Source organism: Acinonyx jubatus, chromosome B4 (genome assembly GCF_027475565.1).
Source record: "Acinonyx jubatus isolate Ajub_Pintada_27869175 chromosome B4, VMU_Ajub_asm_v1.0, whole genome shotgun sequence".
NCBI lineage: Eukaryota > Metazoa > Chordata > Mammalia > Carnivora > Felidae > Acinonyx > Acinonyx jubatus.
This window is the reverse complement of record NC_069387.1, coordinates 53,179,467-53,201,644: the sequence shown is the minus strand read 5'-3', so window position 1 is coordinate 53,201,644 and position 22,178 is coordinate 53,179,467. Positions and strand designations below refer to the sequence as shown.

The window sequence follows — 22,178 nt, the reverse complement described above, 5'->3', positions numbered from 1 at the left end:
GTGTATGTGGGGGGGTGTACATTCTTAATTCCACTAAGATTGTGCTTCAGGATGGTGGCCCAGTTACACTCCCATCAGCAGTACATGATAGTTTGTATCTTTTCATGGAATTCTCATTTTGATCCAGTAAGGGAAGTGAAGTAAGGTTTCTTGTGGATGAGGAAATCTGGGTTTAGAGGGATTAAGCAGAAGAGATTATATAGTCAAGCAGAAGAAACAAGGCTCAAATCCAGAGATTTGACATAATGTTAATTGCTCTTACCTCTATAGTACTCAGCCCTGCCTCTTCCAGAAATGAGATGCGGCATCTGTAAGCAAGGATATTATTATTATTATTATTATTATTATTGTTATTATTATTATTATTATTATTTTCAACTCCTTCATTTTTTGATGCCTGGTATAACTCAGTAAGCCTAGATCCCCCATGTGTTTAGCACCAGCATGTATGAGTGTGTCTAATTAGAGTCCTTTGAGATTCAAGGCAAAATATATAGAATAAAACATTTATTTGTTTTCCTTTTATTTATACTGTTTTCATATATATAAGTTTAAATTTTAAATCTTAAGTCTTTCCACATCTCCTTTGTGGTTTCTCTATTCCAAATCATTCTTTTTTTAAAATATAATTTATTATCATATTGGTTTCCATACAACACCCAGTGCTCATCCCAACAGATGTTCTCCTTAATGCCCATCACCCACTTTCCCCTCTCCCCACCCCCCATCAACCCTCAGTTTGTTCTCAGTATTTAAGAGTCTCTTATGGTTTGCCTCCTTCCCTATCTGTAACTTTTTTTCCCCCTCTCCTCCCCCATGATCTTCTGTTAAATTTCTCAGGATCCACATATGAGTGAAAACATATGGTATCTGTGTTTCTCTGCCTGACTTATTTCACTTAGCATAATACTATCCAGTTCCAGCCACGTTAATACAAATGGCCATATTTCATTCTTTCTCATTGCCAGTAGTATTCCATTGTATATATAAACCACATCTTCTTTATCCATTCGTCAGCTACTCGACACGTCTCCAAAAGCAGGGGAATTAAAAGCAAACATGAACTATTGGGACCTCATCAAGATAAAAAGCTTCTGCTCTGCAAAAGAATAAAACTTTTAATTGTCTCATGACAGCTAGCTCACAGGCTTGAGTTGTAGTGGGTGATTTTGAGGCTATATATCTATGAAGACTAATTGATTTTCCAAGTTTGGAAACTTTGGGTCAGATTTCCATATTAAACATTAGGTAGGTTATATTAAGTACATGTTGTTTGCTAGGCACTGAGGTAAGTACTTTGCAGGCATCATTTCACTTACTCCTCACAATTACCCTACGAGGTATTTACTTTCATTCTTACTTGACTCTTGTGGAAACTAAGTCCCCAGGAGGTGAACTACTTTGTCCAAAGTTATCTGCTATAAGTTGAGTTGTGACTTGAACCTGAACAATCTACCTACAGAGCCTTAACTCCTAACTACCAAACTGTGCTGCCTTCCTGTAAAGGAAACTTTTAGAATCTCTTCCCTTTGAAATTGAGGACAATTTCTTTTCATTTTGGGGTGACTTAGAGCAGTCATGGGAAGTACAGGGCTAATTGGAAAAGAATCTACAGAGAGACAGGATATGAAATTTGAAGATGTCCCCAGGTACCTTCATTATGCCTCCCTCTGTCCCCCAAAGTGAGAACCTTTGCCTAAGGACATGCTACCTAGATTATAGGGCCTGAGCATGATGCCTTCAAAAAAGTAGGGCATGGGTGGGTGGTTGCCTGTAACCCAAGGCAGCCTGGTAGTTTTAACCAAGTGTCCTCAAAGGCAAACTATTCTTTATCACCTATGTGTGGCTTATACCTGCCGTGAACAATGTGAAGATCAAGGTTTTATCACAGGTAGATTTTGCTTCACACTTTTCATTTTGATTGACTTCTACAAGGAAGGTAATACCATTTATATCTTTACCTGAGCTAGGTGCATAAAGGTTACTTGGCTACAAAGTATGTATCTCAAACTCAAGTAGATAGGAATTCTGGGTTATGGGCTCTTTCAGGCTTCTCTTCTCAGTTTGTACGTTTGTTCAACAAATATTTATGGAGCTAACTCACAGTCTATTGGAGGAGACAGGCAGCTGAACTGGAATTCTGACACATCAGGATAAATGGAATATGGGGGAAACCCAGGTGCTATGAAAGCACACCAGAAGGGCAGCATAAGGGTCAGGGGAGACTTCTGGGGAAGCAACTTCTGAGCTGGGAACTGAAAGAGAATTGGGGGTTAGTATGTCAAGTGCTAATAGGGCATTAGAGGCAAGGGAACAGGGTGGATATGGGATTTTGCAGCTGGAATAGGAAGTGAGAAGGGCAAGAGGCTGGAGGAATAAGTAAGGGTCAGATGATGTAGGAAGGAAAGACTATGAAGGAAGGAAAGGCAGTGGGGAAGCACTGAAGGGTTTGAAGCTTGGACATGAGTGGGGACACATCAATCACATTCATAGTGTAGAAAGTTCCTTGAGTTAATTGACCTTCCTTATCTGTCTCAGGTGTTTGTTGGTAAATCATAACATTGGAACTGTTGAATGGCAAATAAAGAGTCTAGATGGATTTGTAGAAAGGTCTGACCCATAATCCAAGGGGTCCTCTTGATCATCTATAGAGATTTTTTTAAGTTTGAACTGGTCTTTCTCTCTTTTGAAACCTCTGACAACATTTCCTAAAATTCTCTCAAAACTAAAACCTGAGGGGCGCCTGGCTAGCTCAGTCATTTTAGCGTCCAACTCTTTATTTCAGTTCAGGTCATAATCCCAGGACTGCAATGGGCACCAGGCTGAACATGAAACCTGCTTAAGATTCTCTCTCTCTGCCCCTTTTCCCTGATCCTGCTCTCTCTCTCTTAAAAATAAAAATAAATAAATAAAAATAAATAAAACACAAAGCCTAAGTAGGGAGGAAAGTGGGGGCTCCATCACTTTGTTTTCTCTGTTTTCCACTAGTTATTTCTAGGACATTCCTCTGAATTGTTCAACTAAAACTTTGTTCCACTTGAGGAGGGGGACATTTGAATAGCAGCTAGGGGAGAGGAGGAGGAAACACATGCAGGATTTGTTCATTAAGAAAATATAATTGATATATTAAGATAATACTTTAAGTCAGTTAAAAAGAACTCCTTGCGGAACTTAATAGGGAGTTACAAGCTCACAGAACAGGGCAGATTCTGCTGCAGGATGCCAGCAGCTGACATCACAGATGGTTCAAGGTGTTTATAGAGCACAGTGTGGTCAGTGAGGAGACTTTCTGCAGAAGTGAGCTCACCTTCTCGCTTGGAACCCAGAGAGGAAAGAGACAGAAGGAATTGTTTTGGTTGTGAGCTACTGAGCTAGGTGAATTACTTTTTTGCTCTCTATCTATCACACTCTCATAACTGTGAACATAACTGTAGTGAATTTTTGTCTGGTTGCTTTGGGTGAGTTTCATTGAATGTCAGAATTCACAAAATGGCCTTTCTGCTTCTTCTCCCTTCTTAGTAATGGACACTTGGTTGGCTGCTTCACCCATTTCTCCAGTGTTTCCTCACCAGTCTGTAGCTCTCCTTTTTGCAGGTAGTTATAAAGGCTCTACCCCTTTTTCCCTTTTCTCTTGACCTGTGACCTTGGAATCTGATTTGGGGGCTAAGGGTTTTAAGACCATGGGACCAATATTTATATTTTAAACTCATGATATTTCAAAAATGGTTCTGTAATTGCAATAAGACCCTTCATTCTGTGAATAAATGTGTCATAACTCATGCCTAAGCACCACGCAAACATCTTGTATGTGAATTATTGTGCAATAAATTCATGACCTGATGTGTTTTACAGCTTAATTAGTACATGAAATTACATTAAGTTGACAAACCAAAATGGGATTATGCCATGTATTATGTAAAAGAAGAGAATGTTGGGAGATATTTGGCAGTTTTTCTGGGTGGAAAGCAGGGTTCATTTTTCTATGATGTCCTTTTGTGTCAGTTTCTGTGATATTCAGGCTGTACCAGGTGACATGCGACTTCTGAGCTTTGGTTTGTTAGTTGAACACCATTGTTCAGTAAATATTTATTGTTTACCATGTCTTAGGCATTATGGAGGGATAGCGCATAGCAGAAGAAATATGAAGCAGCATCACTGAAGTCTGAGCAACCAGCTGCAACATCCCCAACCCAACCCAGCCTACCTCAGTGTCACGGAACCTGATCTGAGACTTACGGCTCCCTGCTCTCATCACAGCTCTCAGATCCTAGAATCTACTCCAATTCCAGCTAGAATGTTGTGTCAAGCACTTTGCAGATTTGGTCAAAAGCTGGTACGCAGATGTACACTGGAACAACCTGTGGCTGAGACTGCCAGAAGCCTGACCACTCTGGATATAGTGGCCCTGGGTATGGACCATACAATGAATATAATTGTGTATATCCTGCCTGGCGAAGTGGCTAGAGATAAAGCAGGACCATCCATTGTGATCTGCTTCTTGGTGGCTGGCCTAACTTCAGTGTTGACTGGGCTGACCTATGCAGAGATTAGTTCCCGAGTTCCACATTCTGGTTCTTCATATCTCTACAGCTATGTCACTGTAGGTGAACTCGGGGCTTTCATCACTGGCTGGAACCTCCTCCTCATAAATACTGTCTATGTAAGCATTGTGACCCAAACCTGGATCTTAGTTTTTGACAATGTTTTTGGAAACCAGATATTTCAGATGCTGCATGACAGCATCTCACTAAATGTTTCCCGTGTTTTTGCAGATGTTCTAGTCTTCTTTGTTGTGTTCCTTGTGTTGTTATTCATAGGATTTCTGACTTGGAAGACTAGGCAGCTTCCTGTGGTTACCAAAGTGTTCACATTGATGAAAATTATTGTTCTCATTTTTGTCATCATTGCTGGCTTCATTAAGGGGGACCTGCACAACTGGCAGCTCACAGAAGAGGACTACATAAAGGCTGGACTCAATGACACCTCTGGCTTGGGCCCCCTGGGGTCTGGAGGATTTATGCCTTTTGGCTTCGAGGGGATTCTCCGTTGAGCAGCTACCTGTCTCTATACATTTGTGGGTTTCCTTTTATTATTACCAGAGTTGAAGAAGCCAAGAATCCCCAACATTCCATCCCCAGGGGCATTGTGATTTCACTGTTCATCTGTCTTTTGGTGCATTTTGGTGTCTTTTCAGCCCTTACACTCATGGTGCCTTACTACCAGCTTCAACGTGGGAGCACCTTGCCTGAGGCATTTCTCCATATTGGCTGGGCCCCTGCCTACTATGTTGTAGCTTTTGGATTCCTCTGTCTTTCTATCAACTCCTTTGACTTTATATTCCCCATACAACGGGTGATACATATGATGACACAGGATGGCCTCCTGTTCCCTGTCCTTGCCAGGATCCAAACTGGCACAAACATCCCCATCGTGGCCACTGTGATCTTTGGCATTATTGCACTAGTCATAGTATTCTTTTTTGGGCTCACTGATCTTCTGGGCTTCATGTCACTTGAGCGCCTGCTAGATTTCTCTCTGCTGGTTTTTGGTGTTCTCATTGTCAGGTATCAGCCTGAGATGCATAATGGGGGAAATGAAGCAGAGGTGCAGGATGGGAATAGAGAAGTTGCAGCAGAGAAGCTGACTCTACAGGGATTACTTTTTCCAGGCAGCTCCATCCCAACTCCACTCTCCAGCCAGGTTGTCTATGTTTGCTCCTCACTGCTTGTTCTGCTGATCATTCTTCTTTGCCTGGTGCTGGCCCAGTGGCCAGTTCTGCTTTCTGGAGACCCAGTGTGGATTTCAGTGGTTGTGGTGCTCCTGGTACTCATCACTGGGCTCACTGGGGTCATCTGGAGACAGCCTCAGAGCTCCACTCCCCTTTACTTTAAGGTCCCTGGTCTGCCTTTCCTCTCAGTACTGAGCATCTTCATGAATGTTTACCTTATGATGCAGATGACAGCTGGCACCTGGGCTATACTTGGTGTCTGGATGCTGATTGGGTTTGCTATCTACTTCAGCTATGGGATCCAGCACAGCCTGGTCAATTAACCTCACTTAAGACCAAAACTGTGGACCTTGAACTCAGCAGTGCCAGTACATATTTGGTTTGACATCATCACACCCTAATGCAGTCTGGTCTTCCTGTACAATAATGGAACATACTCTTGAGTGCATAGAAAGCTAGGCCTCCCACAGAATGTTAGTGAGGGACACTAATAGGACTTTGTATTTATTACATAGTGAAGGATTTGTCTTTGCTTTTTCTCCTTTTTTAAATTTTGTCTACTTTTTAATTGTGTCTGTAGCTGCTTACTGGATTTTAAAAAGTTCTTATTAAAAGAGCTATAAAATTGGTGCCCGGGTTGCTCAGGCAGTTGAGTGTCTGACTCTTGATATAAACTCAGGTCATGATCTCATGGTTCAAGTCCCACGTTAGGTTCTTCACTGACAGCACAGAGTCTGCTTAGGATTCTCTTTCTCTCCCTCTCTCTCTGCCCCTCCCCTGCTTGTGTTCTCTCTCTCTCTCTCTCTCTCTCTCTCTCTCTCTCTCTCTCTTTCTCTCTCTCTCTCTCAAAATAAAAACTAAAGCACATTTTTAAAAGGAGCAGTTACCATATGTTTTCACTCTTATGTGGATCCTAAGAAACTTAACAGAAGACCATGGGGGAGGGGAAGGGAAAAAAAGTTAGAGAGGGAGGGAGCTAAACCATAAAAGACTCTTAAAAACTGAAAACAATCTGAGGGTTGATGGGGGGTGGGAGGGAGGGGATGGTGGGTGATGGGTATTGAGGAGGGCACCTGTTGGGGTGAGCACTGGGTGTTGTATGGAAACCAATTTGACAATAAGTTTCATATGAAAAAATAATAATAAATAAATAAAAAGGAGCTAGAAAAAAATTGTTTTCTTTCTGTTAATACCCAATAGTGGAAATACTTGATCATATGATAGTTCTATTTTTAACTTCTTGAGGAACTTCTATAGTAATTTCCATAGTGGGTGCACCAATTTACATTCCCACCCACTAAGCATAAGTGTTCCTTTTTCTCTACATTCTCACCAGTACTTGTGATTTCTTGTCTTTTTTATTTTAGCCATTATGATAGGTGTAAAGTGATACCTCATTATAGGTCTAATTTACATTTCCCTGGTGATTAGTGATGCTGAGCATCTTTTCATGTGTCTGTTGCCCATCTGGTATGTCTCCTTTGGAGAAACATTTATACAGGTCCACTGCCCATTTTGTAGTGGTTTATACTTTTTTTGGTGTTGAGTTATACAAGGTGTTTATTTTGTCCATTAACCCCTTATTAGATATATCATTTGCAATATCTTCTCCCATTAGGTTGTTTGCCTTTTTGTTTGGTTGATGGTTTCCTTTGCTGTACAAAAGTTTTTATTTACATGAATTCAAAAAGATATATGCACTCCTATCTTTATTGTAGCATTATTTAAAATAGCCAGGATATGGAAGCAACCCAAGTGTCCACTGATGATGAATGATGAAGAAGATGTGGTGTGTGTGTGTGTGTGTGTGTGTGTGTGTAATATAATCAACAATAAAAAAGAATGAAATCTTGCCATTTGTAACATGGATGGACCTTGCTGTTATAATATTAAGTGGAATAAGTTACAGAAATACAAATATCAAATTATTTCACTCATATGTGTACTTAAGAAATAAAACAAACAAACATACATAGAAAGAGACAAATGAAAAAAACACCTCAGGTTCTGTTTTATTTTTTATTTTCGAGAGAGAGAGAGTGCAAGTGCTGGTGAGGAAGAGAGAGAATATTTTCTTTTAATGTTAATTTGTTTTTGAGAGAGAGAGAAAGAGAGAAAGAACGTGAGTGGGAGAGGGGAAGAGAGAGGGAGAGAGAATCTCAAGCAGGCTCCACACTCAGCACAGAGCCCAACACAGGGCTTGATCCCACAATGCTGGGATCATGGCCTGAGCCTAAATCAAGAGTTGGGCGCTCAACCTACTGAGCTACCCAGGTGCACCAACCATCACAGACTTGTAAATACAAGGAACAAACTGGTGGTTGCCAAAGGGGAGATGGGTGGTGGGTAGGTGAAATAGATGAAGAGAATTAAGAACGCATTTATCTTCATGAGGCTGGAGATATGTATAGAATTGTTGAATCATTATATTGTACATCTGAGAAAAATATAACAACGCTCTATGTTAATTATACTTAAATAAAAAATAAAACAAACTGGAAAAAGACCAAGAAAATTATGAAATATGATCACTGCCTTTAAGGAGCTTATATTCTAATATAAGGGGTAAAGCATAGCTGTAACACAAAGTAGAAAATATTATCATGAGTAATAGCAAAAAAATGTGTCCTGGGAATTGAAAGTGGACGATGATAATTTGTGGTTGACACAATGGTGAGAGTTGATTGGTGAAATCAGAGAAGACTTTGTAGAGGAATGTCATTTGAGTTGGCTCTCTCCAAGCACAAGTAAGGTTTTCTACATATGGGCGACATATGACATATAGAGATTCTAGGCAGAGAGAGCAGCACTGGGAAGAGCACAGGAAAATGAAGCAGTGTTCAGAATACACTGAGCAGGCTTTGTAGCTTGACCCTTGGCTGTGTGAGGGTGGATTGGAAACAGAGATTTCCTCTGACCACAAAGCACTTTGGCTTTGAGCCCACTGCCCATGCTGAAAATCCCTGGGGTTGGTTTTTCTACTTAGCCATATCTACGTTCTTGGTCCTAAAGGCTTCTCTATTATTGTCTGCTTTGGTCTAACTGCTCAGAAAGTGCACAGCTGAGAACCAGGTGTTCTGCATTTTCTGGTCGGTAATATTTCCACCACTAACTAGCAATGTGATCTTGAGCAAGCCACTCCTTTCCTTCAATGTTCTGCTTATTTATCTGTAACACAGGAAGTCATAACTGATCATTTCTAAAGTTCCATTTACTTAAACAATTCTAGGATTTCCTCTGGTTCTTCTTTCCTGTTGTTCTCTATACTAGGTCTCTCTACTGCATGCGATCTGAACACACATCCTGACCACATTTCACTACAATCCATTGTTAGAGCTATAGAGGTCCAATAAATAATCCCCTTTTCCCCCTCCTATGTTTGGAACCAATTGATAATCAAGACATAGACACAGAAAATTAAACCATCAGCTTTAGATCTGCAAGCTAATTGGCATGCTAGCCCTGCATCACTCACACAGACTGACATACTTGTCATCATAACTAGTGCTGAGCAACCCCTGCCTCCCAACACAGAAGAACACTTATATTAGATTTTCTTGTGTATGAGCAAGTTGGGAAGCATGTGTCCTATGGGCAAGTTGGTTCTGCACAAAAAAATGAAAACCAATAACATAATGAAAGGGGCTGAGCTGAGCATGCACACTGCTACCTCTTTAACTCACTGATCAAAGTCACAGTGAAAGACTGCGTGGAGACAGGCCAAGAATATTACTCTGTTCAATAGTGCTCAAACTTTAGCAGGTGTCACCTCACCTGGAGGGCTTGTGAAAACACAGATTGTTGGGCCCTGCTCCCAGTGTTTGGAATTCCATAGGTCTCGGTGGGCCCTAGAACTTGTATTTCTAACAAGTTCCTAGGTGATGCTGATGCTGCTGGTCCAAAACTCCCTCTGAAACCCCTCCAAATGTAAAGATGAAGTGAGGGAAACAAAGGCACACTTTGAACACTTACCTTCATTTAATGAAACATTACATTAATATACCATCATGAATCCTTTCACAGTGGGAAATTCATAATCATTTCACAATGTATATGTACATCAAATTATCCCAATTTACACATTAAGTATCTTATAATTTTATATGTTAATTAAACCTCAATAAAGCTGAAATAAAAAATAAAATACCACAGATATTGTGTGTCTTTACTTTCTTTATTTTGTTTCTGAGATTATAGATCTTTAGTAAGGAGTGTTTCTTATCACTTCCCTAAGCATCCAGCTGGAGGCCAGGAACATAAGAAGCATTTAATAATTCATGTTAGATTGAATGGAGCCTTACACATTTCTTGGTACAGAAAATTCTCCTTCCTTCCAGGCTAGCATGTGCTACTCCTTTAAAACTATCTTCTTGGAGATTTCCTTAACAAACAGCATTTTTCTCCAGTGCTAGATCTAGCATCTAGAGCTGTACTCAGGCACTTGTAGTTTTGGCTTTCTGCTGCTATGCCTGAGTTCTGGTGATTGTCCTGTCTGTTCCATCACAGTAGAGTCTTGCTCAGGGCAAGGAGTAGGTCCTCCCCTCCTCTAGACCAAACAGTAAGAGCAGTGTTGTTCATTCAAAAAGGAACAAGTACAATACAGCCCTGGGAAAGGAGAAATCATGGCATGAACCTGCCCTGGTCATGCTCATTTATTCCCATGGGATGTGGGGAGGGGATGGAAACAGTGAAACTGTTAAAAGGCCCGACCTGCTCTACCTGATTCCAAGGAATACCTGAAGAAGAGACTGGCTGCAGCATGGGCATAACAGGCATCCTTGTTGAAGCAGTCAGAGTTCTAAGGTTGGCATAAAAGCGCCTGCGGTTTTCTATTGTATTTGTGTATGGGGCCTGCCCTGGGAGGGATAGCTTGGAAACTGCTTTCCTACTTGCAGAATTTCTCATCTTCCCTACAGGGAGTAAGTGACTCCAGGGAAGTGTGCAGGACTACTAACATACTTACCAACTCGTTTAGATGCATTTTTGAGAAGCTAGTGCAAAAACCTTGTGAGAGCATTAAGATTCTTTGGGGAGAGAATTTACACCGTAAATGAAGAGACAGATGGACTTGAATAGGAGAAATTAGTAACTAGATAGGGATTGAGGCATCATTACTTTGGAAAGGAAGATATGAGTAGCAACTGAGAAAGAGGTGTTAGTCAAGAGACACTTCGTTGGGGAACGGTGTTATGGAACAATTTGAGTAATAAAAGAGGCACAGGTGAATTGGAAAAGACATGGGACAGTAATTCTAAGCTACATAGACCTTTAAGACTCATGAAAGAATGAGACTGTTGTGAGCCTATGGAACAATTTGGGTAATAAAAGAGGGATAAGTAAATTGGAAAAGAAAAGGTCCATGTAATTCTACGCTGCATGGACCTTTGAGAGTCATAAAAGATGAGACTCTCATGAGAGATGTGTGTTTTCACATTTGAAGGGAATTTATGAGCCAGGTTTGTATTGTGTATTGTGCCATGGAGTGAGAATCTTGAATCAGGAAGGAACGAGATATGATTCTCATTGCCATCTGGAGGATAGAGAGAAGGATGTGGACAGATAGACTCTTCCTTGGAGACAATTGTAGCACCTGCTACTCTCATCTATATCCTTGCTCTTCAAAGTGTGGTCCATGGACCAGTAATGTGGGTGTCACCTCGGGGCTTATAGAAATGGAGAATCTCAGGCCCCAACCCAGACATACTGAACCAGAATTTTCATTCTTAACAGGCTCCCAAGTGATTTGTATGCTCTTTCAGGTGTGAGAAGCACTGGACTTTAGGTGATTGATGATGGGTGTCTGGCTTCATATAAGCATTGTGAAAGGTCTGAAAACGTTGGAATTGGGAGCCTAGGCTGGGGAAATTGAATTTGGTGAAGATAGAGAAGTGTGGGCCCTGGCTGCCCTCCGGACCCCCGGCCTCCCACACCAATCACTGGGCCAGAGTTTGGCACTCTGACCACTTTGGGAAAGTGCGCATGCTGGAGTCTTCCTGGTCCTCAGGGGCTCCCCCTGGGGAAAGCATTGGGTGGGTCAGGACAAATGTGAATTCTGTTACCCCTACATCTTATGATGACCTGAAAGGGACTGGGGAAGACATATTACTCATTCTCCACCTCAGGGTTGTACTGGCCATTAAGAAAATGAGTGATAATGTGATGATACTAACTGAGGATACCATGGAGGTTGGGGAATTGGAATAGGAGTTCTTTATCTTTCCTGGAAATTAGGATACTGTCATATTTCAAAACTTTAATTAGAAAACAGATGACTGCATATGGTTTTATATTTTTGTATGGACCAAATTAATGCTTTTAAAGGAATATTTTGATAAATTTTAATGGGTTAATAACAAAATATATGAGACCTAAAATTCCAGACACCTGGACTGGTAGGCAATGGAATCATGTTACCAGGTGGGCATTTTAGAATTGTCTTCAGCTGTTGAGGTTTTATGTACCTAGTCCCCAATCAGAATGGGTGATAAAGAGAGGCTAATCCTGAAGGAAAACAGATTGAGATTGAACATAAGGAAGAATTTTCTTAAATTAGTGGGTGACCAGGGGAGATGAAAGGGTACAGCCTCTCTGGCCATGTGCAAGACTGTCTCACATGTCTTTTCAATGCCTCAGATGGGCTCCTTCCCAGAAACAGGGAAATGTACAAAATTAAATCTCAAAATCTTTATTATCCCTAGAATTCTCCAGTCAGTTCCCGAAGTGAAAGGCTGGGATGTATGTGTGATTGATGTAAGGTGGTGAGGCATTGGGTTGATGAGTGACAGAAGGAAAAACACAATCTTATTAGAGAATTGAAATCTACTAAAAATTTTATTTTATTTTATTTTATTTTTGAAATTTACATCCAAATTAGTATATAGTGCAATGATTTCAGAAGTAAGATTCCTTAGTTCCCCTTACCCATTTAGCCCATCCCCCCTCCCACAACCCCTCTAGTAACCCTCAGTTTGTTCTCCATATTTACGAGTCTCTTCTGTTTTGTCCCGCTCCCTGTTTTTATATTATTTTTGCTTCCCTTCCCTTATGTTCATCTGTTTTGTCTCTTAAAGTCCTCATATGAGTGAATTCATATGATTTTTGTCTTTCTCTGACTGACTAATTTCACTTAGCAAAATACCCTCCAGTTCCATCTATGTAGTGGCAAATGGCAAGATTTCATTCTTTTTGATTGCGGAGTAATACTCCATTGTATGTATATACCACATCTTCTTTAGCCATTCATCCATTGATGGACATTTGGGCTCTTTCCATACTTTAGCTATTGTTGATAGTGCTGCTATCAACATGGGGGTGCATGTGTCCCTTCAAAACAGCACACCTGTATCCCATGGATAAATGCCTAGTAGTGCAATTTCTAGGTCATAGGGTAGTTCTATTTTTAGTTTTTGGAGGAACCTCCATACTGTTTTCCAGAGTGGCTGAACCAGCTTGCATTCCCACCAACAATGCAAAAGAGATCCTCTTTCTCCGTGTCGTCTCCAGCATCTGTTGTTGCCTGAGTTTTTAGCCATTCTGACAGGTGTGAGGTGGTATCTCATTGTGGTTTTGAGTTGTATTTCCCTGATGATGAGCAATGTTGAGCATTTTCTCATGTGTTGGTTGGCCATCTGGATGTCTTCCTTGGAGAAGTGTCTATTCATCTCTTTTGCCCATTTCTTCACTGGATTATTTGGTTTTTGGGTGTTGAGTTTGATAAGTTCTTTATAGATTTTGGAAACTAACCCTTTATCTGCTATGTCATTTGCAAATATCTTCTCCCATTCTGTGAGTTGCCTTTTAGTTTTGCTGATTGTTTCCTTCGCTGTACAGAAGGTTTTTATTTTGATGAGATCCCAGTAGTTCATTTTTGCTTTTGTTGCCCTTGCCTCCAGAGACGTATTGAGTAAGAAGTTGCTGCGGGCAAGATCAAAGAGGTTTTTGCCTGCTTTCTCCTTGAGGATTTTAATGGCTTCCTCTCTTACATTGAGGTCTTTCATCCATTTTGAGTTTATTTTTGTGTATGGTGTAAGAAAGTGGTCCAAGTTCATTCTTCTGCATGTCGCTGTCCAGTTTTCCCAGCGCCACTTGCTGAAGAGACTGCCTTTATTCCATTGGGTATTCTTTTCTGCTATGTCAAAGATTAGTTGGCCATATGTTTGTGGGTCCCTTTCTGGGTTCTCTATTCTGTTCCATTGATCTGAGTGTCTGTTCTTGTGCCAGTACCATACTGTCTTGATGATTACAGCTTTGTAGTATAGCTTGAAGTCTGGGATTGTGATGCCTCCAGCTTTGGTTTGCTTTTTCAAGATTGCTTTGGCCATTCAGGGTCTTTTGTGGTTCCATACAAATTTTAAGATTATTTGTTCCAGCTCTGTGAAGAATGCTGGTGTTACTTTGATAGGAATTGCTTTGAATATATAGATTGCTTTCAGTAGTATCAACATTTTAACAATATTTGCTCTTTCTATCCAGGAGCATGGAATCCTTTTTTCCGTTTTGTGTGTGTGTGTGTGTGTGTGTGTGTGTGTGTGTGTGTCTTCTTCCATTTCTTTCATAAGCTTTCTATAGTTTTCAGTGTATAGATTTTTCACACCTTTGGTTAGATTTATTCCTAGGTATATGATGGGTTTTGGTGCAACTGTAAATGGAATTGATTCCTTGATTTCTCTTTCTGTTGCTTCATTGTTTGTGTAGGAATGCCCCCAAAGTCTGTGCATTGATTTCATATCCTGCAACTTTGCTGAATTCATGAAAAAATTCTAGCAGTTTTTTGGTGGAATATTTTGGGTTTTCCATATAGAGTATCATGTCATCTGCGAAGACTGAAAGTTGACCTCCTCATGGCCGATTTGGATGCCTTTTATTTCTTTGTGTTTTCTGATTGAAGAGGCTAGGACTTCCAATACTATATTGAATAACAGTGGCGAGAATGGACATCCTTGTCTTGTTCCTGACCTTAGGAAGAAAGCTCTCAGTTTTTCCCCATTAAGAAAAATATTAGCTTTGGGTTTTTCATATATGGCTTTTATGATCTTGAGATTTGATCCTTCTATCCCTCTTCCTTGAGGGTTTTTATCAAGAAAGGATGCTGTATTTTGTCAAATGCTTTCTCTGCACATGTTGAGAAGATAATATGGTTCTTGCCCCTTCTTTTATTGATGTGATGAATCACATTGATTGTTTTGTGGATATTGAACCAGCCCTACATCCCAGGTATAGATCCCACTTGGTCATGGTGAATAATTTTTTTTCATATATTTTTGGATACGGTTGGTTAATATCTTGTTGAGGATTTTTGCATCCATATTCATCAGGGAAATTGGTCTATAGTTCTTTTTAGTGGGGTCTCTATCTGGTTTTGGAATCAAGGTAATGCTGTCTTCATAGAAAGGGTTTGGAAGTTTTCCTTCCATTTCTATTTTTCGCAACAGTTTCAAGAGAATAGGTATTAACTCTTCCTTAAATGTTTGGTAGAATTCCCCTGGAAAGCCATCTGGCCCTGGACTCTTGTTTTTTGGCCGATTTTTGATTACTAATTTTATTTCCTTACTGGTTATGGGTCTGTTCAAATTTTCTATTTCTTCCTGTTTCAGTTTTGGTAGTGTATATGTTTCTAGGAATTTATCCATTTCTTCCAGATTGCCCATTTTATTGGCATGTAACTGCTCATAATATTCTCTTATTTTTGTTTTTATTTCTGCTGTCTTGGTTACGATCTCTCCTCTTTCATTCTTGTTTTTTTGGGGGAAGGTCTTTTCCTTTTTCTTTTTGATCAAGCTGGCTAATGGTTTATCAATTTTGTTACTGCTTTCAAAGAACTAGCTTCTAATTTCATTGATCTGTTCTACTGTTTGTTTGTTTGTTTGTTTGTTTTTTGTTTCAATAGCATTAACTTCTGCTCTAATCTTTATTATTTCCTATCTTCTGCTGGTTTTTGGTTTTATTTCCTGTTCTTTTTCAGCTCTTTAAGGCGTAAGGTTAGGTTGTGTATCTGAGATCTTTCTTCCTTCTTTAGGAAGACCTGGATTGCTATATACTTTCCTCTTATTTATGACCGCCTTTGCTGTGTCCCAGAGGTTTGGGGTTGTGGTGTTATCATTTTCATTGACTTCCACATACTTTCTTTTAATATAAAATTTATTGTCAAATTGGTTTCCATACAACACCCAGTGCTCATCCCAACAGGAGCCCTCCTCAATGCCCATCACCCACCCACCCCTCCCTCCCACCCCCCATCAACCCTCAGTTTGTTCTCAGTTTTCAAGAGTCTCTTATGCTTTGGCTGTCTCCCTCCCTTTTTCTTCCTTCCCCTCCCCCATGGTCTTCTGTTAACTTTCTCAGGATCCACATAAGAGTGAAAACATATGGTATCTGTCTTTGTCTGTATGACTTATTTCACTTAGCATAACACTCTCCAGTTCCATCCACGTTGCTACAAAAGGCCATATTTCATTCTTTCTCATTGCCAAGTAGTATTCCATTGTGTATATAAACCACAATTTCTTTATCCATTCATCAGTTGATGGACATTTCAGCTCTTTCCATCATTTGGCTATTGTTGAAAGTGCTGTTATAAACATTGGGGTACAAGTGCCCCTATGCATCAGTACTCCTGTATCTCTTGGGTAAATTCCTAGCAGTGCTATTGCTATAGTCATAGGGTAGACCTATTTTTAATTTTTTGAGGAACCTCCATACTGTTTTCCAGAGTGGCTGCACCAGTTTGCATTCCCACCAACAGTGCAAGAGGATTCCCATTTCTCCACATCCTTGCCAGCATCTACAGTCTCCAGATTTGTTCATTTTAGCCACTCTGACTTGTGTGAGGTGGTATCTCAGTGTGGTTTTGATTTGTATTTCCCTGATAAGGAGTGACATTGAGCATCTTTTCATGTGCCTGTTGGTCATCTGGATGTTTTCTTTAGAGAAGTGTCTATTCATGTTTTCTGCCCATTTCTTCACTGGATTATTTGGTTTTTGGGTGTGGAGTTTGGTGAGTTCTTTATAGATTTTGGATACTAGCCCTTTGTCTCATATGTCATTTGCAAATATCTTTTCCCATTCTGTCGGTTGCCTTTTAGTTTTGTTGATTGTTTCCTTTGCAGTGCATAAGCTTTTTGTCTTCATGAGGTCCCAATAGTTCATTTTTGTTTTTAATTCCCTTGCCTCTGGAGATGTGTCAAGTAAGAAATTGCTGCAGCTGAGGTCCGAAAGGTTTTTTCCTGCTTTCTCCTCTAGGGTTTTGATGGTTTCCTGTCTCACATTCAGGTCCTTTATCCATTTTGAGTTTATTTTTGTAAATGGTGTAAGAAAGTGGTCTAGTTTCATTCTTCTTAATGTTGCTGTCCCGTTCTCCCAGCACCATTTGTTAAAGAGACTGTCTTTTTTCCATTGGATATTCTTCCCTGCTTTGTCAAAGATTAGTTGGCCATATATTTGTGGGTCCAATTCTGGTGTAACTATTCTATTCCACTGGTCTATGTGTCTGTTTTTGTGCCAATACTATCCCATCTTGATGATTACAGCTTTGTAGTAGAGACTAAAGTCTGGGATTGTGATGCCTCCCGCTTTGGTCTTCTTCTTCAATATTACTTTGGCTATTTGGGGTTTTTGAGGTTCCATACAAATTTTAGGATTGTTTGTCCTAGCTTCAAAAAGAATACTGGTGCAATTTTGATTTGGATTGCATTGGCTGTGTAGATATCTGTGGGTAGTATTGACATTTTAACAATATTTATTCTTCCAATCCATGAGCATGGAATGGTTTTCCATTTCTTGATATCTTCTTCCATTTTCTTCATAAGCTTTGTATAGTTTTCACCATAGATTTTTTACATCTTTTATTAGGTTTATTCCTAGGTATTTTATGGTTCTTGGTGCAATTGTGAATGGTATCGGTTTCTTTATTTGTCTTTCTGTTGTTTCATTTTTAGTGTATAAGAATGCAACTGATTTCCGTACATTCATTTTTGTATCCTGCGACTTTGCTGAATTCATGTATCAGTTCTAGCAGACTTTTGGTGGAGTCTATCGGGTTTTCCATGTATAATATCATGTCATCTGCAAAAAGTGAAAGTTTGACTTCACCTTTGCCAATTTTGATGCCTTTGATTTCCTTCTATTGTCTGATTGCTGATGCTAGCACTTCCAACACTATGTTAAACAACAGTGTTGAGATTGGACCCCCTGTCATGTTCCTGATCTCAGGAGGAAAGCTCTCAGTTTTTCCCCATTGAGGATGATATTTGCTGTGGGCTTTTCATAAATGGCTTTTATGCTTTTTCTGCATCGATTGACAGGACCATGTGGTGCTTTTCTTTTCTTTTATTAATGTGATGTATCACATTGATTGATTTGCAAATGTTGAACCAGCTCGACAGCCCAGGAATGAATCCCACTTGGTCATGGTGAATAGTTCTTTTTATGTGCTGTTGAATTCGATTTGCTAGTATCTTGTTGAGAATTTTTGCATCCATATTCTTAAGGGATATTGGCCTGTAGTTCTCTCTCTCTCTCTCTCTCTCTCGTTGTTGTTGTTGTTGTTGTTGTTTTGTTTGTTTTTTTGTTTTTTGTTTTTTGTTTTTTTTTGCTGGGTCTCTGGTTTGGGAATCAAAGTAATTCTGGCTTCATAGAATGAGTCTGGAAGTTTTCCTTCCGTTTCTATTTTTGGTAACAGCTTGAGAAGATAGGTATTATCTCCGCTTTAAATGTCTGGTGGAATTCTGCAGGGAAGCCATCTGGTCCTGGACTCTTATTTGTTAGGAGTTTTTTGATAACTGATTGAATTTCTTCGCTGGTTATGGGTTGTTCAACTCTCTATTTCTTTGGGTTTGAGTTTTGAAAGTGTGTGGGCGCTTAGGAATTTGTCCATTTCTTCCAGGTTGTTCAGTTTGTTGACATATAGTTTTTCATAGTATTTCCTGATAATTGCTTGTATTTCTGAGGGATTGGTTATGATATTTCCATTTTCATTCATGATTTTATCCATTTGTATCCCCTCCCTTTTCTTTTTGAGAAGGCTGGCTAGAGGTTTTGTTTATTTTTTCAAATTTTGTTTATTTTTTCTATTTTATTTATTTTTTCAAAAAAACAACTCTTAGTTTCATTGATCTGCTCTACAGTTTCTTTAGATTCTATATTGTTTATTTCTGCTCTGATTTTTATTGTTTGTCTTCTTCTACTGGGTTTGGTGTGTCTTTGCTGTTCTACTTCTATTTCCTTTAGGTGTGCTGTTAGATTTTGTATTTGGATTTTTCTTATTTCTTGAGCTAGGCCTGGATTGCAATGTATTTTCCTCTCAGGACTGCCTTCGCTGCATCCCAAAGGTTTTGGATTATTGTATTTGCATTTTCATTTGTTTATATATTTTTTAAATTTCTTCTCTAATTGCCTGGTTGACCCATTCATTCTTTAATAGGTTGTTCTTTAACCTCCATGCTTTTGGAGATTTTCCAGACTTTTTCCTGTGGTTTATTTCAAGTTTCATAGCATTGTGGTCTGAAAATATGCATGGTATGATCTTAATTCTCTTATACTTATTAAGGGCTGTTTTATGACCCAGTATGTGATCTACCTTGCAGAATATTCCATGTGCACTTGAGAAGAAAGTAGATTCTGTTGCTTTGGGATGCAGAGTTCTAAATATATCTGTCAAGTCCATCTGATCCAGTGTATCATTCAGGGCTCTTGTTTCTTTATTTATCCTGTATCTAGATGATCTATCCATTGTTGTAAGTGGGGTATTAAAGTCCCCTGCAATTACCACATTCTTGTCAATAAGGTTGCTTATGTTTGTGATTGTTTTATATATTTGGGGGCTCCCATATTCGGCGCATACACATTTATAATTGTTAGCTCTTCCTGATGGATAGACCCTGTAATTATTATATATTACCCTTTTTCATCTCTTGTTACAGCCTTTAATTTAAAGTCTAGTTTGTCTGATATAAGTATGGCTACTCCAGCTTTCTTTTGACTTCCAGTAGCATGATAGATATTTCTCCAACCCCTTACTTTCAATCTGAAGGTGTCCTCAGGTCTAAAATGAGTCTCTTGTAGACAGCAAATAGATGGGTCTTGTTTTTTTTATCCATTCTGATACCCTATGTTTTTTGGTTGGAGCATTTAGTCCATTTACATTCGGTACTATTATTGAAAGATATGGGTTTAGAGCCATTGTGATGTCTGTAGGTTTCATGCTTGTAGTGATATCTCTGGTACTTTGTGGTCCTTGCAACATTTCACTCACAGAATCCCCCTTAGGATCTCTTCTAGGGCTGGTTTAGTGGTGATGAATGCCTTCAGTTTTTGTTTGTTTGGGGAAACCTTTCTCTCTCCTTCTATTCTGAATGACAGACTTGCTGGATAAAGAATTCTCAGCTGCATATTTTTTTCTGTTCATCACATTGAAGATTTCCTGTCATTCCTTTCTGGCCTGTCAAGTTTCAGTAGATAGGTCTGCCACTAGTCTTAAGGTCTCCCTTTGTAAGTTAGAGCCTGTTTATCCCTAGCTGCTTTCAGAATTTTCTCTTTATCCTTGTACTTTGCCAGTTTCACTATGATATGTCATGCAGAAGATTGATACAAGTTACATCTGAAGGGAGTTCCCTGTGTTTCTTGGGTTTCAATGCCTTTTTCCTTCCCCAGATCAGGGAAGTTCTCAGCTATGATTTGTTCAAGTACACCTTCAGCCCCTTTCTCTCTCTCTTCTTTTTCTTGAATTCCCATGATATGGATATTTTCCACTTGATTGCATCACTTAGTTCTCTAATTCTCCCCTCATACTCCTGGATTTTTTTTATCTCTCTTTTCCTCAGCTTCCTCTTTTTCCATAATTTTATCTTCTAATTCAATATTCTCTCCTCTGCCTCTTCAGTCCGTGCTATGGCCACCTCCATTTTATTTTGTACTTCATTTATAGCATTTTTTAGCTCCTCATGACTATTTCTTAGTCCCTTGATCTCTGTAGCAATAGATTCTCTGCTGTCCTCTATGATTTTTTCAAGCCCAGTGATTAATTTTATGACTATTATTCTAAATTCTTATTCCATTTTATTGCTTAAATCGTTTTTGATCAATTCCTTATCTGTCGCTACTTCCTGGAGTTTCTTTTGAGATTTCTTCCGTTTTGCCATTTTGGGTAGTCCCTGCAGTGGCTCCAAACTGCAAGGCACTTCCCTTGTGCTGTCTCAAGTAATTTGTGTTGGTGGGCGGGGCCACAGTCATACTGGATGTCTGTCCCCAGCCCACCTCTGGGGCCACAGTCAGACTGGTATGTACCTTATCTTCCCCTCTCCCAGGGGCAGGACTCACTGTGGAGTGGTGTAGCCCCTGTCTGGGCTACTTCACACTGCCAGGCTTGTGCTGCTGCTTCAATGGGATCTGGCATATTAGCCAGGGTGGATCCGCAAGGTGCACAGGGGCAGAAGAGGTAGGCTTAGCTCACTTTGCCATAGGTGGTCCCCTGCAGGAGGGGCCCTGCAGCACTGGGAAGAAGGCAGACCCCTTGGAGGGATGGATCCACAGAAGCACAGCATTGAGTGTTTGCGGGGTGCAAACAAGTTCGGTGATGGAACTGCTTTCCTTTGGGATTTCAGCTGGAGGATGGGAGAGGGATATGGTGCTTACCAGCACCTTTGTTCCCCACTGAGCTGAGCTCTGTCTTCTGGGACTCAGCATCTCTCCCTCCTGGTGCCCTCTCACCCTCTCCGGTCTCCGAGAGCAGAGCTGTTGACTTTTAACATTCCAGATGTTAAATCCCGCTAGCTGTCAGAACTCAAGCAGTCCAGAGCCTCCACTTTTGCAAGCCAGACTTCAGGGGCTCTGCCTTGCCAGGTGTGCTGCCCTTCCACTACCCCGGCTCCCTCCTGCCAGTCCATGTAGCATGCACCACCTCTCTGCCCTTCCTACCCTCTTCCGTGGGCCTCTTGTCTGTGCTTGGCTCTGGAGAGTTGATTCTGCTAGTCTTCTGGTGGTTTTCTGGGTTATTTAAGCAGATGTGGGTGGAATCTTAGCAATCAGCGGGACAAGGTTAGCCCAGTGTCCTCCTACATCACCATCTTCTGAGAATCCTCTGACTTCCATATAACTTTTAATTTCCTCTTCAATTTCTTGGTTAGCCCATTGACTCTTTAGTAGGATGTTCTTCAGTCTCCAAGTATTTGTTACCTTTCCAAATTTTTTCTTGTGGTTGATTTTGATTTTCATAGCATTGTGGTCTGAAAATATGCACAGTATGACCTGATCTTTTTGTACTTACTTAGGGCTGATTTGTGTCCCAGTATATGGTCTATTCTGGACAACGTTCCATGTGCACTGGAGAAGAGTGTATATTCTGCTGCTTTAGGATGAAGTGTTCTGAATATATCTGTTAAATCCATCTGGTCCAGTGTGTCATTCAAAGCCATTGTTTCCTTGTTGCTTTTTGATTAGATGATCTGTCCATTGCTGT

The 22,178-nt window shown here is 40.1% G+C and overlaps 2 protein-coding genes across 2 annotated transcripts in view; both read left to right on the top strand.

The window, feature by feature from the left end:
* The window catches only part of LOC113592989 (cationic amino acid transporter 3-like), a 279,152-nt gene that overhangs the window by 222,732 nt on the left and 34,242 nt on the right, over positions 1–22,178 (top strand). The window lies entirely within an intron of this gene.
* On the top strand, positions 4,067–6,251 carry LOC106977149 (cationic amino acid transporter 3-like). Its single transcript, XM_053225973.1, is given in 2 exon segments — positions 4,067–5,081; positions 5,084–6,251. Coding segments are annotated over 2 exon segments (1,755 nt in total). The 5' UTR covers positions 4,067–4,294; the 3' UTR covers positions 6,052–6,251.